This window comes from Stenella coeruleoalba (genome assembly GCF_951394435.1).
Source record: "Stenella coeruleoalba genome assembly, chromosome: 1".
Taxonomy (NCBI): domain Eukaryota; kingdom Metazoa; phylum Chordata; class Mammalia; order Artiodactyla; family Delphinidae; genus Stenella; species Stenella coeruleoalba.
Genome location: NC_137169.1, coordinates 20317714 through 20336550, shown reverse-complemented (window position 1 = coordinate 20336550; position 18837 = coordinate 20317714). Strand labels below are relative to the sequence as shown.

Below are 18837 nucleotides of genomic sequence, written 5' to 3'. Positions count from 1 at the left end.
ACTGGATTGGAGCCTTCCAAAGGATACAGTGACAAATCCCACCCCACTACACCACTATACCCCCCACATTCCATCTCAAAGACATAGTCCTTGTCCATAAACAGCTTTCCTATTACTTACAATCCAAAGAAAATGAAGCTCAGAGAAGTGAAGTGATTTGCCCAAAGTCACACAGGTAATGAGTGGGGTAGCCAGGACCAGAACATAGCTCTCCACTCCTTTCCTCAACCCCACAGGGGTATTTACCTATGTCTAGTGGAGGAGAATTCTGCTTCCCTCTGTCTCAGGCTTTCCAGTTGAACCTCCTTCTCTCTGCAGGCTGCCTGGGTCTCCTCGAGCAAACTCTCCAGCTCAGTCACTCTCTCCTGCAGCTCTGTGCTCTTCAACTCAGAATCCTTAAGCTGAAAGACAGGATTCCATGCTTAGGTCAACAGGCCAAGGAAGACTCTGTCTGGGTATCTCAGAAAATTTGCAGTTCAGTTGTGATATGAGTGTGTGGACATGACTCCTTTGGGATCTTCCTTTCAGAAAGCCACAAGGTAACTGCATGCAGCAGAGGCTGAGAAAGCCCCCCTGCTTGGCCACTCCCTTCTTGCCCCAGGTATGCCCAGACATTGCTGCTACCTGCTGGCTCTGCTTCTGATGGTCTTCCAAGGTGGGCAGGTCAGCCAGGTAGCGTTCCAAGGTCTCAATACGCTGCTGCTTCTCCCGGTTCTGCTCTGATTCCTTCTGACATTTCTTTTTCAAATTATTGATATGTTTATCACGACCCTTGACCTGTTGGGAAGAAATGTCGAGAATCTGTCTCCATTGACTCCTCTACAACCCCGAACATCAACTTTTTTTGAAGTGATGTCTTTGCCCTTAGGGCTATGAATGTTTTCCAGTACAATGAATGCAGGAAGCTGATAAAATTTTGCCATTTGAGATTAGGGCATAAAATGCAGAGTTAACACACAAGAACTTTCTAATCAAGGGCAAGGAAGGGGGGCTCCTTTGGCAGTTTTCAAAAATTGGTAGCTCTACCATATAATAAGGAATCTGGGACTTCCCTGATAGGCCAGTGGTTAAGACTCCGTACTTCCACTGGAGGGGGCTTGGGTTCAATCCCTGGATCCCTGGTTGGGAAAATTCCACATGCTGCACAGTGCAGCCAAAAAAAATTTGTCTGGTCTTTGTCCAGCTTCCTGGGAGGTAACTTCTAAACTCTTAGAATAATAGAAAAGGAGTATCTTTGTTTTTCTTAATGGACCAGAGCCCACCATAAATGTATTTATGCTAATGAGATGACCCAGAATGCAGACTGGTCACTATAAAGACCGATGGAGTTGAGCCCAACTCCCTGTGAAGAGGGGACAAAGACAGGAGATTGAGTTCAATCATGCCTACATAATAAAACCCCAATTAAAAATTCTGGACACCGAAGCTCAGTGGAGCTTCCTGGTTGGTGAACACATGGATGTGCTAGGAGGATGACATGCTCTGATTCCAAGGGAGAAAAGGTATAGAAGCCCTGCTTTGAGGACTTTCCCAGACCTCATCCTATTTGTCTCTTTATTTGGCTTGTCCTGATTTGTATTTTTATAATAAAGCTGTAATCCTAAGTAATCCTGAGTTCTGAGTTGCTCTGGTGAATTACTGAACCTGAAGGGGTCATGGGAACCCCTGGATTTATAGCCAGTTGGTCAGAAGTATATAGGCAGTCTAGGGAACCCAAAACTTGCAGCTGGCATCGGAAGTAACAAATAAGCATAGTCTTTTGGGGGACCATGCCCTTAAACCTGTGGAATCTGATGCTAACTCTAAGTGGTCTGCATCAGAACTGAATTGCAAAAGTAAATATAACTGTATATACAGTAGACATACAGCCGGTCTGGTCTTTTCTGTTGAGATAGGTAATGCATTATTCCCTAAGCACCACATAGGATATAAAGCTAAGCAATCATCTGGAAGGGCTAATGAGACTCTAAACTCCTTGAGAGGAGGGGCTGTGTCCATTTTGCTTACTATCATATCCCCAACACACAGCACAATGCTTGGCACTGAGCAGGCAATCAATTAAGATTTGTTGAATGGGGCTTCCCTCGTGGCGCAGTAGTTAAGAATCCTCCTGCCAATGCAGGGGACACGGGTTCGAGCCCTGGTCTGGGAAGATCTCACATGCCGTGGAGCAACTAAGCCCATGTGCCACAACTACTGAGCCCGCGTGCCACAACTACTGAAGCCCACCGCCTAGAGCCCATGCTCTGCAACAAAAGAAGCCACTGCAATGAGAAGCCCGTGTACTGCAATGAAGAGTAGCCCCCCTTTCACCACAACTAGAGAAAGCCCGCACGCAGCAATGAGGACCCAACACAGCCAAAAATTAATAAATAAAACAAATAAATTTAAAAAAAAAGATTTGTTGAATGGAAACTTTTTCTTCACTATTATGGCTTTTTCTTTGGCTCATGAAAAAGGAAGCTGGAGGAAGTAAGAGAAAGCAGAGAAAAGGTAAGGCAGATCTACTGATGCCAAAGAGGCACAGGCCTAATTTAATCCAAAGATAACACAGTACTAAGAGGGATCCCTGAAAATCAGTCAAAACCTTTACCCCAGGTACAATCTTTAAGCTCCATGTGATTCTCCAGATTCTCACATTTTAATATGCATCAGAATCACCTGGGAAGCTTATTAAAAATGCTGATAACCAACTGTGAATTAAAAAAATGGTAGACTGGCCAGAGATTTTTATCTTTTCTCTCTTCCAAAACATCTCTAAACAACAGGAGAAAAATAAAGTACTGATTTTTAAAAGTCAAAAGAGGAGACAAAAGTATACAAGATATTTCAACATGTTTTCAGAAGATAAAAGTAATTGGGGGGATAAATGACTTGGAGCAAAGGAGTTATAATCTGCAGTAGGAGTTACAGACAACTTGGAAAACAATGTGCCCTTCACAACCAGCAAGAACCCCTGTACTTGAAGCACCAGATACCTGAGGGAGGTATGTATCAGCCATAGACCTGAAAAATAGGGGGATTCACTAGAAGTCTATATTCAGGTTAGCTGGATACCATTCTCAGCCTAGGTTTCCCCAAAAGGAGACTGGAGATTTATTTTCTGGAGAAAGCAACTGAGAGAGAGTCAAGCTCAGGGATATCAGTCACAGGAGAGAGAGAGAGAGAGAGAGAGAGAGAGAGAGAGAGAGAGAGAGAGAGAGAGAGAGAGAAGCACTGTGTTGAAAATCAGTATAAGTAAAAATCTATGTATAGAACTGTGGGACTTTAAACCTAATCTCCTTCTCAGTGTTGAGAACCCAAAGGCCAAAATCATTCCTGTCCCCAGTCTCTCCACCAGGCAGCAGGCTGAAGATTCTTTCCTAGACAGAGTGAGATGAGACATTCAGATACTGATATTTGAGGGTTCCCAAGTGCAAAGGGCAGACTAAGTCTGATCATCCCACAGGGAAGCCCACCGGGCAACTACCATGAACCCAGAGCTTCCACGCAGCTTTAAAATACTACTGATACGTTGTGGGTTTTTTTTTGTTTTTTTCTTTTCTGGCTGCAGCGCACGGCATGTGAGATCTTAGTTCCCCAACCAGGGATTGAACCTGTACCCCCTGTAGTGGAAGTGTGGAGTCTTAAGCACTGGACCGCCAGGGAAGTCTCTAAAATACTACATTCTTAAGTATGAGCACTCTTTCGTTCAAGGATCACCAAGCCTCTAACATGAAAGACACCAAAATAAAAAGACCTGAAGGAAACAAGAAACAACACTATGAGCAGATGCAGATATCCCAAAAGGTATAATCAATATCATCAGAGAAAAGATATTGCATTCATGAAACAAAAACAGCAAAAAATTCAATAAAAGAATACTATTCAGGGCTTCCCTGGTGGCACAGTGGTTGAGAGTCCTCCTGCCGATGCAGGGGACACGGGTTCGTGCCCCGGTCCGAGAAGATCCCACATGCCGCGGAGCGGCTGGGCCCGTGAGCCATGGCCGCTGAGCCTGCGTGCCGCAACGGGAGAGGCCACAACAGTGAGAGGCAGTGAGAGGCCCACGTACCTCAAAAAAAAAAAAAAAAAAAAATACTACTATTCAGAAATATAGAGGTATATATCAGGAGAAAGAAAGAAAACAGTTGAGGACAGATAATTCTGTGGAGTGGGGCTGGGCACAGAACCACTAATTTTTACTATAAATATGTTGATATTTGATAACATGTTGGTTATTTAACTTAGATACATGTATTATTTTGATTAAAAGTTTCTTTTTTAACAAGCCTCTAAGTCTATGCTGTACCAATGGCACCAACATCACCTGGGAGCTTATTAGAAATGCAGGATCTCAGGGCCCCCTTCCCTCCCACAACTACTGAATCCGTATCTGTATTTTTATCATGATCTCCAAATGATTCTTAAGCACATTAAAGTTTACGAAACACTGCTTTAGCTGACTTTGATGCAAGTGGTCCAGAACTAAACATTATTAAACTGGTCCCCCAAGAATGTCTGCATTAGTGCAACCTGTGAACAGAACCAAAAGATTTAGCTCCTTCTATGATAACCAATCTCACCCTAAGCAATTCTAAGAGCACTGGCAAAAATGTTAAAACTCCCAAAATATCTGCATATATGGGATTCTTCACCTACTTTTTAGGTAGAGTGAGGAGAAACCAGGCTGAATGATGTACCACAGGTACATCTTGCCACAGCACAATCTCGTATGACTGACTGCCCAGGCTGATTTTCCACCCAGGCCAGCTGGTAGCCCATCACAACCTGGGACAGTGAGGGATTATACGGCTTTCCCTCTCTGTGGTAGTTTTGTGCAGATGAAGCAGAAAGGAGGGGTTCCATTTCTAACAGATCAATCCTGCATAAGAAGTCAATGTAGGGGGTTTCACCCAATTGGCTCCTCCAGGTTCCAAGAATAGGGGCCAGAAACAGCTTAGGGTCTGGCAGGAGAGGGCTGACTGCCAACTCCTTTGTGAATTAGAAAGCTATCAGCTCCTTAGCTCACCCTTTCTTCCTGTTTCTTCCCCTCCTCTGAATGCTTCTGCAATGCCACTTTGAGTGACTCTCTGATGAGCTGGACTTCAACTTCTGAAGCAGAGAGTTTCTTTTCAAGCTCCATCTTTTCTTTGCTCAAGGCTTCTGTCTTCTGTGCAAACTGTGCACGTAAGAAAGTGTTCTCTCGCTGCAATTCCTGCAGAGAGATTCTCAATATATAACTGTTCATTACCCTGACAGTCCCATATACGTTACTTATACCTAGTATACTTTGTGGTCAAATATCACCTTTCTCTAAGAATTTCTTTAAGCAGTGCTTCTCAAAGTGTGGTCCTAGAACTAACAGCTTCAGCATCACCTGGGAATTTGTTAGAAATGCAAATTCTTAAGCCCAACTCCCAGGCCCAGTGAATCAGAAACTCTGGGGATGGGTCTCAATAATCTGTGTTTTAACAAGCCCTCCAGGTGATTCAGATGCATACTCAAATTTCAGAACCACTGGCTTAAAGCAATACTTGATGAGTTGCAGTGTAACAAAGGAATACAGGACACTGTATCAGAAGACCTGGGCTCAAGGCCTGGTTCTCCTCCACTCATTCTCTGTATGACTTCAGGCAAATTCTTCCTCCTTCTCGGGCTTCAATTTTCTCATCAGTAAATTAGAGGACCGAACTAGATTTTTATCTAACGGCCCTTCTCACACTAACATTCTGATTCTACAAGATGGAACACTATCTTAACAGGCCCACTAGGTGGCAAAGCCAGTACAGTACTATAATCTGTCTAACAGACATCACTCAAAAGCCCAAATTACAGAAGAAGCTTGGCCAACTTCTTTTAGGGCTACTGACCTAAGTGAGAGCATGGTTTCCTTCAGCTGCTCCTAGACATGGAAGAATAAAAGTGGGAATGGTTCTAAATCCTGCATTACCTCTGCTTCCCCCTCCATTTGGCCAGGGCTGGTATATTAAGACTTCTCAAAACATCATTCAGTACATTGCTCTGCCTTCCTTTTCTCCCAAGTATGTCCTGATACCAAGGCACCTGGACTTCCACTTGATCTACCCTCAAGCCTTTTCTGCCCCCACAAGGGCAGAACAGGAGATACTTTATAATTAAGATGTTTACTCTTTGAGGGCAGGGACACCTTATATCACTTGGTTCATTTTCTATCTCCTGGATGCCTAACAGTGCCAAGCACAGGGAAGATACTGGGTTATGACAAGCAGAATGCCATCCTGGCTGCCAAGGCTTACCTGCAGCCTCAGCAAGCAGACATCCCCAAAGGGGGCAGGGCGGCCCAAAAGAGCACTGTGGACTTGTAGTTCGCTCTCTCGCACTTTCTGCTCCAGCTGAGAGATATGTTTCCTCTGCCTGCAAAAGCCGGAATAGAATGAGGTCCAGGGTCCTGACACAAACCCACTTGCAATATAAGCCCCCACTTCCCTTAGGTACAAACCACACTTTGTAAGCAAAGACCCTGGATTCTGGTCAGTGCTGTTTCCTGAAGGAGGAAGAGCAAATGAGAAAACTGACAGGGGAAATGAAGAAAGATCAGCTGCGAAGAGTCAGCTGCCTCCTTTAGGCACTCCCCACAGCCCCTGCAGAGATATGCAACTGGCCTATCACATTACTCACATACTGGACTAGGCTGCTTACTGACCTAGCTCTACCATGAGGCAAGGCAGGGTCCTAAACAGAGGAAGATGCACTGCCCTTGGGAAGACCTCCTTAGTGGGGGCTGGGACAGCAGAGGCTAGCCCTATGACACCCCTTGCCCCCTTACTTGTCAATAAGGAGCTCCTTTTCCTTCAGAAGGTTTTCATTACTGTTCAAGATGCTGATCCACTGTGCTGGGTCTAATGTGGGCAATGAAGGAGAAAAAGCAGCAGGATGGTGGCAGATGGCTCCATTCTGAAGCTGAAAGACAAGCAGGCCCAGAGCAGCTTAATCTTGACCTATAGGCACCTGAAAACACCTGAGCTACAGCTGGGTCTGCAGTCAAGGCTTACTTTGGCTCAGTCTGAGAAGGCCCACTGTTTATGAAATAATTTTAGCTCTGATGTATGACTGGAAAGAACCTGCTAGGCAGACTTCTGCCAGCTGGACACTCCCTGCTCAGAAAGGCTCCAGTTTCTAAGAAAAGGTCAGTTGTCTTTCATTATCTGGCAACAGAAGCTAAACAGGAGCTAAGATGTCCTCACCAACCAGGAAAGGAGAATGTGTCCTGCTTCCTTTCTTCCCATTCTTAAGCATCACAAGGACTTTTTTTTTTTAAACCCAAAAGTGTTATAGTGGAAAGAACCTGGGATTCAAAGATAGTTTTTGAACCCTAGAACTCTGCCACTCACCAGCTCTGTGACCCTGGACAGATTACTTATTCTAAGAAACTGGTAAATTTCTACATTTACCTCATCAGAGTGCTATAAAGATTAAATAAGATTCTGTATGTTAAAGTACCTAGCCTAGTGACTGGTACATAAATACATACACACACAGTCAGCGTTGGTGTCCTAACTCTGGGTTTCCCTTTATAACCCTCTGCTTTGGAGAAACTATCTGGTGTTTAATTAGACCACCAACAGATTTGATGACATTCACAAGACTTCATTTCCTATCTACAAACATCTTTCCTCCTTTTTACAAATGCTTTCTTTGGAGTCAAAACTTATAGGACAAAACCTATACAGTTCTATGATCAGCACAGAAACTGCAAAATCCAAGGGAAGAAGGATCTCTACCTGCATTTGTTCCATCTGTAAACGGATCAAATCCAGCTGCTGCTGACAAGTGCTGAGCTCACAAGATCGCTCACGGGGATGCCAAGGGTCAGGATTCAGTTGCCACACCTGAGAAGGTAGAGGCTTGGAGAGCCCAGGAGCAGGCTGGAGTCCCAAAGGAAGAACCCCGCTGCCACTAGGGTGTGGTCCATTCCGCTCACATACCGCCCCACTGCCTGGTGCCTTCTTGGTCTCAGGCAACACTCTGTATAACTCCTTGTTTGTGTCGGTTCTTGGGTTGTGGAAGGAGGCTCGGTAGTGGGGATCTGAATAAAGCGTCTCCATCACTGCCGACTGATTGAGAGTAGACTCCATATTGGGAATATCAAACTTCCTTGCCTCTTCTTCTCTTTCATGGCCCACTGCTGGAAACCAGGACTGCTCAACTCCATTCTCTCCAGGAGCACCACAAAGATACATGAAATCTCTAGATAGGCCTGGAGAACGTTTCATTGCACCGAGGTCTCCATTTCTTGTCATCCCCACACTTTCAGTCAACCCTGACAAAGGAAGTTTGGAAGAAGAGGGTCCGGCAGGAGAATTTGGCTTGGCAGGAGAGGTCCCCAAAGTAGAAGGCATCACATGGGCTGTTGGAATGGTTACGTGGCTTTTGATGGGCTGGAAAGAAGGACTGCTACTCGAGCTGCAAAAATCTGCGGAGAGAACAGTCTTCCGTAAGTCAAAATAGAGGCAGCAAGCTTTCTTGACTTTGGCTGCTATGCCAGACATTCTCTGCTTGTCCTAAGACCACGCAGAAAGGGCACTGTCATCACAAGTATCAGGCAAAAAACACAGCAGCCTAAACAGGAGATGTGTGTTCTAGGACCTCAAATGCCATTCACAAGGCAAACCAACAAAAGGCAACACTGGCTTCACTTTTAACTTATACTCTGTCCTTTGTATTTGAATAAAAAATCCTGCCAGTCAACAAAGCTGAAAATGGAACTTAAAAAAAAAATCACTTACTTAAGGGAAATGGATTAGATCCTACTCTTCTAAGAGTTGGGTAACTCTAAGCTATAATCCAATCTAATAAAAATGTCTTTTCCAAGGGCTGCCAGAATCCTCTGTGATCTCCAAAAGCTCCCCTGTGAAGGTGAGCAATGAATCTAAACTATCCGAAAAATAAGGCGAACTGGATAGTGCTGCTTTGTATCTAGGGCAGGGAGCACAGCATCTGAATCAGGATTCTGTTCTCTCTCCCACACACCAGACCTGACTGCCGGGATATGTGAAGTTATTCTTAGTAACTCTCAGGTTTCATTCTAGCACAGTGAGCACTCTCAAGTGGTAAACAGTGAAATCCTCTTTTTTATATTTTGCCTTTTATTTACCCACTTGTTTGTATACAACTGTGATTTTTCACTTTCCTTCAGACTGGACTTATGTTTCCTTTAGCTCCTGCCTAGTCTTGGGAGACAACTCGCTGATTGGCCCTGCTGTAGAAGGTTCATATTTCTACATATTTCCAACTTTCAAGTGCTACTCTGAAGAGGACTACAAGGTCACAGAATTAACACAGGACAGTGGGCTGCAAGTGAAGAACAATACAGGAATATGAGGAAACACACACGTTACCTTCAGCAGGCAGAAAACTGAGTGAGGGGGACAAGGAATATAAACGTCTTCCTTTTTCAACTATGTCTAGTATTCTTTTCCAAACTAAGCATGTCTACCACGGAGAAGAGTAGACATCCGATTTGTTTCTTTTCATTTTCCATCAACCAACACAGAACACACTCAGCTAATGAGGACAGACACTAACCTTTTCCAGAATTATATGAGTATAGATCAGCTATCATCTTCTCATATGGGTTTGTAAGCAGCTCTTTAAAAACACAGGCAAGAGCTTCCCTGGTGGCGCAGTGGCTGAGAGTCCGCCTGCCGATGCAGGGGACACGGGTTCGTGCCCCGGTCCAGGAGGATCCCACATGCCGTGGAGCGGGTGGGCCCGTGAGCCATGGCCGCTGAGCCTGTGCGTCCGGAGCCTGTGCTCCGCGACGGGAGAGGCCCGCATACCGCAAAAAAAAAAAAAAAAAAAAAAAAAAACACAGGCAAGCCAAATTATCCCTTATAATATATGCATAGTCTCTAATTTCCTCTACTCAGATGATCGTGCGATATATAAAATGCCATACTAAGAACAAATAAGAAACAAAACCACCAGTAATTTTTGATGACATGCATCAGTTTCTCAGGACCAAGAAAGGACATTTCAGAGTCAAAGGACACAGTTTTTGATGTCCCAAAACTTAAATACAGAACTAGTCAACAGGGTTAAGGTAGACTGGTGGTGATGAAGACTTCTAAGACTAGTAAGGTCTCTATTTGAAATCTTCCATAATGGCACCATAATATCCACTCTCACCAAGTGTCCCCACTCCCAAAATATAATTATGGAACAGAGGACAGTAAGACTGTGGTTGTGAGGGCTGCTACTATGCTGAACTCAGCAACACCTCCTTCCATTCTCCATCCACAGCCCCACTCTCTCTAAAGACTCACCAAATTGTTTTGAGTCCATAATGCCTAGCAGTAATGGCAAAAACAAAGCCAAGAAGAAAGGTACCAGCTGCCCAAGAGAATATGGTTTTTCTAATTTTCTGGTGAGTGTGGTCCACCTACGGATGATGAAGTGAGGTCTTTGGCAGCATTTGTCACTTATCTACTGGGTTTATCTATTTATATTAAGGAAACTGTAATCCTCAGAAAGTGCTATAAAATGTCAAGTTACATCACACTTGCTAAGTCTGGTTTGTGTTTTAGAGCATTCTGAAACGAAATAGCAACACATTTTCAAAAGGGTCACTATTACAATTTTCAAAGGCTTTCCAAATTTAGTGTATGGGATACGTGATTTTTATGAGAAGTTTACAATTCCCCAAATCACTGGGTTTTTGCCACTTCAAGGATATATTTCTAAATCTCTCCTTTCCTCAAACACACTCCCTGCCCCTCAACCCCCATCCCCGCCTAAAGCAATTTGTTCTTTCTAGCAACCTCCCTTTCTTGGTAAGGGTAGACTTAGCTATTGCTAAATTTTGATCACTTCTGCCTACATCACTTACTGGTTTATGAAGTATGGTAGTCTGAATTAAGCCAGTGACAATTTCAGTCTTTATCAAAAAACTGAAAGCCTTCTGAGCTCTCCAGTACCCACCTCTATCCTGTCCCTTGAGAATCTTCAAGGTAAAACACCTTAGAGAAGGGTAGAATCAAAAGCCTAAATGGGTAATTCCCTGGTGGTCCAGTGGCTAGGACTTTGCACTTTCACTACCATGGACTGGGTTCAATTCCTGGTCAGGGAACTAAGATCCCACAAGCTGCACAGTGAAGCCAGAAAAAAAAAAACCCTAAATGTCCATTGACAAATGAATGGATAAAGAAGATGTGGTACATATACACAATGGATTATTACCCATAAAAAGAATGCAATAATGCCATTTGCAGCAACATGGATGGACCTAGAGATTATAGTACTAAGCGAAGTAAGTCAGACAGAGAAAGACAAATATCATGTGATATCACTTATATGTGGAATCTAAAAAAATGTTACAAGTGAACTTATTTACGAAACAGAAAACAGACTCACAGACTTAGAAAACAAACTTATGGTTACCAAAAGGGAAAGGTGTGATGGGGAAGGGATAAATTAGGAGTTTGGCATTAACATATACACACTACTATAGATAATTAATGGGCTTCCCTGGTGGCGCAGTGGTTGAGAGTCCGCCTGCCGATGCAGGGGACACGGGTTCGTGTCCCGGCCCGGGAGGATCCCACATGCCGCGGAGCAGCTGGGCCCGTGAGCCATGGCCGCTGAACCTGCGCGTCCAGAGCCTGTGCTCCGCAGCGCGAGAGGCCACAGCAGTGAGAGGCCCGCGTACCGTAAAAAAAAAAAAAAAGAATGTACTATGCAATTAATATATATATTTCCCCAAAGGAATAAAAAGCACACATCGAGTCACACACAATCTGTGTAACAATTTGACTGAATGAGATATAGCCAGTCAATTCAATGGGGGGGAAAAATCTAGACCATTGTTTGATGTTTGTAAGTTCTATTATTTAGTCAGAATGAAAAAGGTCCCATGACTGCACATGTAGACAAAACCTTAACAAGTCACAACTACCTTGACAGTTAACACTTTTGATTACACAAGTGATGGAAAGAACAATACAGGTGGGAGATCTGAATCTGATAACTAGCTGTGTGACATCAGGCAAGTTACTTAACCCCTCAGGGAATTTTTGCTACTCACCTGCAAAAAACTGGATTAAGTGATTTTAAAGTTCTGTCTACCTTAAAGTCTATGATTCCATTAACTCAATATTTATTGACACTGGGCCCATATACACACAGCTGTCAAACTATTAAAATTAAATCCCAGGGACTTCCCTGGTAGTCCAGTGGTTAAGACTCCCCACTTCCACGGCAGGGGGCGTGGGTTCCATCCCTGGTCAGGGAACTAAGATCCCGCATGCCACGTGGTGTGGCAAAAAAAAAAAAAAAAAAAAAAAAAAAAATTAAATGCCAGGTGTCCAGGAGTCAGTACTAGTAGTAGATGTAGTTGATGTGTTTGTTTTTCTCCTTTTCATTCTTCTTTTATTTTTTCCAAACATTTCTTTTTTTTTTTAAATGCTTTACTGAGATACAGTTCACATACTGTACAACTTTCACCCACTTGAAACATACAATTCAATGGTTTTTAGTACATTCACAGAATTATGTACCCATCACTACAATCAATTTTAGAACATTTTCATCACCCCCCAAAGAAATGTTTTTACCCTTTAGCAGTCATGCTGCATTTACTCTAACTTCCCTAGCCTTAGGCAACCACTAAATCTATTTTCTACCTCCCTACAGATTGGCCTATTATGGATATTTCACACAATATGTGGTCTTTTGCGCCTGGCTTTTTTACTTAGCATAGATGTTTTTAAAGTTAATCCAGTTTGTGGGGGGTATTGGTACTTCATTTCTTTTTACGGCTGAATAATATTCTATCATATGGATATACCACATTTTACTCATCTGTTTGTCAGCTGATAGACATGGGGTTGTTTCCAATTTTTGGCTATGAAGAATAACACTGCTACGAACATTTGTGTACAAGTTTTTGTGTGGATGTATGCTTTCATCAATTCTCTTGCGTATATATACCTAGATTTGCTGAGTCATAAGGCAACTCTATGTTTAACCTTTTAAGGAACTGCCAAACTGCTTTCCAAAGCAGCTACAACATTTTACATTCTCACCAGCAATGTACAAAGGTTCCAGTTTCTCTACATTCTCACCAACGATTGTTATTATCTTTTTGATTATAGCCATCCTAGTGGGTGTGACATCTTATCAGATGCACCAAGTACCAAGGTAATTAGTTTTGTGACTTTAATCAGCTCATTTAATCATTTTGAAATTCAGCTCTCTCATTTGTAGATTGGAAATAAAATGTTTCATAGCGTTCTTAAAGGTATTAATGAAAAAATGTAGAAAAAAATTTAGCACAGTATGCATCATAAAGTATTTGATAAACAGTAATTAATTATTATCATTAGGTTTTCTGCCCTCCTAGGAACCCACCATCTAAATGAAGAAACAAAATACTCTTGTAAAGTACAGTCTGACAGTTAATACTTAAGTGCAAAAACAAGTGACAGAAAAAAATAAAGATATAAAATTGCAAAAAGGAAGATCAGTAATGGGAGGAAGAAATTGGAAAAGCTTTTTCATACGTGTAATTAAATCATAAGATAAGATAAGCATAGCTGGGAGGGGCAAGAGGAGATGAGAACAGCATAAAGGGGCCCAGATTAAAGAAGGAAAGCGCTCAAGTAACAACAACAAAAAAAGGTTCTGCACGTAGCATAGTTAAGACAACATACCTGGTGACAGTAAGAAATATGTTTGAATGGGATAGGGCCATATCACAGAATTGGGGACTCTGACCTTTATCCTCCAAGTAAAAGAAACAACTAAGGATTTGCAGGAAAGGGAAACTATGAAATCAGGCTTTTAGAAAGATTAATCTGGTAGGAGAGGGAAAGACCTGATGCCAAGAAACCTATTAGAAAGTTGTTTCAGACAGGACAAACAGTAGAAGTTGAGAGGAAGGGACCGGCTGTGAGGAGCATAGGATAAGAAGAATCAAGAAGACTCCTTGACTGAATGGATTGGCTTATGAATACTCTGGAAATGACAATGTACGTGGAATACAATTTGAAATTGACAACACATTTTGGTAATCAAATCATTAATCCAAACTTACCCTCCGCAATGTCTGAGCATGATGTGCCAATGGCTGTGTCCCCACTGTCGGCTATACTTGAACAGCGGCTGAAGCGGCTTCGAAAGGCCTCCGAGATAACTGGGGTCTGCCATTCAGTCCCCAGGGAACCACCCCTCTGAATCACATTGGAACCTGAAACAAGTGGCATTTCCCACCTTTAGTGTGAACCTGCTCAGGTAACCCCACAAGACTTTTTAAAAAATCGCTTAAACCTATTAGAGAATAGTGGCACCCCACACCTTTCTTTCTCCTGTGCCTATTTCAGCTACTCTGAATTAGTTAATTTTAGGGAGTTTTTTTTTTTTTTTAATAAATTTATTTATTTATTTATTTATTTATTTATGGCTGCATTGAGTCTTCGTTGCTGCGCACAGGCTTTTCTCTAGTTGCGGCGAGCAGGGACTACTCTTCACTGCAGTGCATGGGCTTCTCATTGCAGTGGCTTCTATTGTTGCAGAGCACAGGCTCTAGGTGCACGGGCTTCCGTAGTTGTGGCAGGCAGGCTCAGTGGTTGTGGCTTGCGGCCTCTAGAGTGCAGGCTCAGTAGTTGTGGCGCACAGCCTTAATTGCTCTGCGGCATGTGAGATCTTCTTGGACCAAGGCTCGAACCCGTGTCCCCTGCATTGGCAGGCAGATTCTTAACTACTGTGCCACCAGGGAAGCCCAGTTAATTTTAAATGGAAATAGCATAAGAGGTGAGAATGTTCAAAGACAGAAATAAAAACTACCAAGAATCCAGGGGTACTGGGACAGTAATAGTTAATAGCAGCTCCATTCTTTGCAATCTAGAAGCCACAGCACTTTACAAACATGATCTCATCTACCTACTCACTGAAAAGTATTATAACCCCTGTTTTGCAGAGGACAGAGCTGAGATTTGAACCCAGGCTGTTCTGATTCCAATAACCACATTCTTTCCTACAGGATTTCCTACAGGTGCTTTTGGCATTCTGGGCCTGACAATTCTTCAATGTATAGTCTACATATTACAGGATGGTTAAGCATTCCTAGTCCCTCCCCGTCAACTAAATGCCAGCAGCAGCCCTCACTCCATCCCACCATCACTATAAAACCTGAAAACATCCCATATGTTCCCAAATGCTCTGCAAGGTAACAGGCAATCCAGTCCCCTGCTGAAAACCACTGCTTTGACTGCATCAGGGTACCCTTGTGGTTAAGGTAAATCCAGATCAAGATGAGTCTTATAAGTTAATCTGAAGAGTTTGTGGGGCGGGGGCAATGCAAAGAAACTACTAAAGTTTCTGAGCAGGTAAGATGAAACAAGACTGATGAGATTTATTTGACTTTGTCAGCTTGCTGTTTGAGGGCTGGTAGATACGAAGTGTTCAATAAATACTTGATTTACTAATATACTAGCAAAGAATTAAATTCAAATTATTTTTTAAAAACCACTGTAATTTTTCTAAACTTTATCTGATGATCCATGTAAACAAACAGGTAATGGTAGCTACTTATCCATTTAAAGCATCAGAGTTTGAGCTGAAATCAGAAAATGTGGTTCTACAGACTCTATGATTTAGCGGGAAGCAAATGATATTTGAATTTAGTGCTTCTCTCGTCTTTTTTTTTTTTTTTTTTGTGGTACGCGAGCCTCTCACTGTTGTGGCCTCTCCCATTGCAGAGCACAGGCTCCGGATGCGCAGGCTCAGCGGCCACGGCTCACGGGCCCAGCCACTCCGCGGCATGTGGGATCTTCCCAGACCGAGGCAAGAACCCGCGTCCCCTGTACCGGCAGGCGGACTCTCAACCACTGCACCACCAGGGAAGCCCTTCTCCCATCTTTTGAACCTACTTTCTTCTACAGTTGCTCCTTTTTTTTGCTACCCTTACTTCTGCTTTCTACTGAAGACAACCTCACTTTCCCCAAGAACTCCTTTTATTCTTTGGGTCTCAGTGGACTGCCTGATTTGAAAGAATCTATATACACACAGTAATTGGTAACAATTTCTTTTTTTTATTAAATTTTTTGGCTGTGCCGCGTGACATGTGGGATCACAGTTTCCCCACCAGGGATCGAACCCGCATCCCCAGCAATGGAAACCCGGAGTCTTAACAGGTGGACTGCCACGGAAGTCCCTGTAACAATCTTTAATAGAAAACACAGCCAAAAATCAGAGCGTCTGATCAGCATAAGATTAGCCAGTGTTACTATACTAAATTAACATAATTCTAGCGAGAAGCAAAGAAATTTGACCTCCTGGTGAGTCTATATGGCATTATCTCTCTAGTCAGTGTACAATTTGTCAGGTCTTTTGAAATAGTGAAAATCAATGGAGGGTCTCGACTACCATGTTCTGGCCTCCTACTGGAAATCACTCCCTGTTACTACTACTAATCTTCTTCATCACTACCACTTCTCTGTTCACCCACTCCATACATCAATTCTAAAAGTGATATTTGCTAAAATAATGTTTTGGTGTAGTTATAGAGACTATGATTATTTCAAAATTCAAGTCTGAAAGCTGGTATCACGTCCTATCAGCAGCATCCTTATCAAATATTAAGACCATTATCAATCAAATGAGAGACTACTGGGCTTCCCTGGTGGTGCAGTGGTTGAGAGTCCGCCTGCCGATGCAGAGGACACGGGTTCGTGCCTGGTCCGGGAAGATCCCACATGCCGTGGAGCGGCTCGGCCCCTGAGCCATGGCCGCTGAGCCTGCGCGTCCGGAGCCTGTGCTCCGCAATGGGAGAGTCCACAACAGTCAGAGGCCCGCGTACCGCAAAAAAGAAAAAAAAAAAAAAAGTAGGAAATGAGAGACTACTGAAAACAAAGCCATCAGAAAAGCAGTAAGCTTTGTTAGGAATTTCTACATTCCAAGAAGGTGCACTATACACATAAGTGTCATAAGAAATTGCATAATTCAATCCTAAGACAGTGCGTGGCACATAGCAATGTTCAATAAATATTTGCTGAATGAACCTTGAATTGATTCAACAAATGCTTTTACAAGTGCTTATTATATGCAAGGCAGTATGCCTAGGAGAACATATCTACCAAATGTCTGCTATAAGGCACTGTGGGATTTTTCAAGTTAAAGAAAACATACCATTAGTTCCATCAAATGTACTCTTTCTTCATAAATCCCCCCAAATTCAAAAGTTATTTTTCTAAAATGCTACTTCCTATTTGAATATACCATATCTACTTAATATTGTCTATTGAGTATATGTATATATTTACATGTTTTAATATATATATTAAATACATACACAAACTTTTAACATATCAACTTAGGATATCTACTGAGCTTTCAAAACCCTGTAAATCCATTCTAGAGATAAATTCCTGAGTCTCTAGTGACAACACAAGTGAGACTGTTGGCATCCAAGAAGAATTCCAATCTTTGTGGGCTAACAGATGACTGACCCACCCACAGGACTACAAAGACAACATAGAACACAGTAATTTATGCTGTGTTTTTCTGATTTCAAATGGAACCATCTTCCAAAGTCACTTTGTTCCAATCCTTTATGTGTCCTCCTCTCCCAGTCAATCACGTGGTCTTGTTGGAAGCTACACAGGACCAGAGATAAATAGTTGTTCTCTCAGAGAGACCTATTTTTCTATTCAATGTAGCCCCATGTCATTTTTGTTCTTTAAGCGCCAGCCTTTCAGTGAATGCTTGTTTGTTCATTATTTCCTTTTAAGGAAATTTCTGTTATAAAATAATAGAGCAAAGGTCATAATTTAACCCAGAAAACTCTGACTACTCACCTGGTGATGTGGCATGAGAGAACCGCTCACTTGGGTATTTCTCCTGCATGGCCATCAACAGTTATTTGAGCCAGCTGTAGAATGAAGGAACCAGTCAGATCTCGCCACTATCTTTTAATTCCCTGTAACTTGTTCTCATTCCGCTGAAACTGTCAAAAACACACAGAATATTCAAGTATTCTTCCACATGTTTTACTCCTGAGGATGTTTTTTTAAGGCAAAGCAGCTCCCAATATTCCACTCTACTTCTCCTGAAGCAAGAAGAAAAAACCTAGAACCAAATAGAGATTCCCAATACTGATCCTATTAGGTCTAGAGCCCATCCAATCGTTGCAAAAATTTAAAATAATGTTACTTTTAATTAACAAACATTGCCATGGATCTACTTACCCATGGGAACAGGATGGAAGAGTGAGGTGGGAAAAAAACTAAATAACCAAACCAACAGTGAAGTATTATAACTTCAATTATGATTAACGTAAAATGAATTCCCCGATTCCTTCCAGTATTGAAAGTTAGTCATATGATGTACAAAGATAGATTTTTTGGTCATAAGCAGAACCTCAATACTCAGCTGGAACATGAGGTTTTCTTCCCATTACCTCATTCCTTAAAACATTTATATTTATTCTAATGGTAGGTTCTGAGAATTCAGCATAAGTCTCATTACTATCTATGTAAACAAAAGTTTTAATTAACTGTAACTAATAATAGCAAATAATAATAATATCTTGTAAATGCACAGTAACTGAGAAGCAGTACAGAGTAAGAGAAGTGGTTCAGAGTATTGACTTTTTTTTAATTATAAATTTATTTATTTATTTATTGGCTGCTTTGGGTCTTCATTGCCGTGCGCGGGCTTTCTCTAGTTGTGGCGAGCAGGGGCTACTCTTTGTTGCAGTGTGTAGTCTTCTCATTGTGGTGGCTTCTCTTTGTTGTGGAGCACAGGCTGTAGGCATGCAGGCTGCAGTAGCTGTGGCATGCGGTCTCAGAAGTTGTGGCTCGCGGGCTGTAGAGCACAGGC

General features: G+C 42.4%; 1 protein-coding gene across 1 annotated transcript in view; it reads right to left on the bottom strand.

The window, feature by feature from the left end:
• The window catches only part of CEP85 (centrosomal protein 85), a 33150-nt gene that overhangs the window by 8304 nt on the left and 6009 nt on the right, over positions 1-18837 (bottom strand). Inside the window, exons 2-9 of the mRNA XM_079903603.1 lie at positions 17814-17887; positions 14054-14206; positions 7743-8434; positions 6788-6921; positions 6258-6375; positions 5012-5197; positions 625-777; positions 247-401 (exon numbers count right to left, since the gene is read on the bottom strand). Coding sequence (XP_079759729.1) covers positions 247-401; positions 625-777; positions 5012-5197; positions 6258-6375; positions 6788-6921; positions 7743-8434; positions 14054-14206; positions 17814-17868 — 1646 coding nt within the window. The 5' untranslated portion in view covers positions 17869-17887. The remainder of the gene's footprint in view (positions 1-246; positions 402-624; positions 778-5011; positions 5198-6257; positions 6376-6787; positions 6922-7742; positions 8435-14053; positions 14207-17813; positions 17888-18837) is intronic.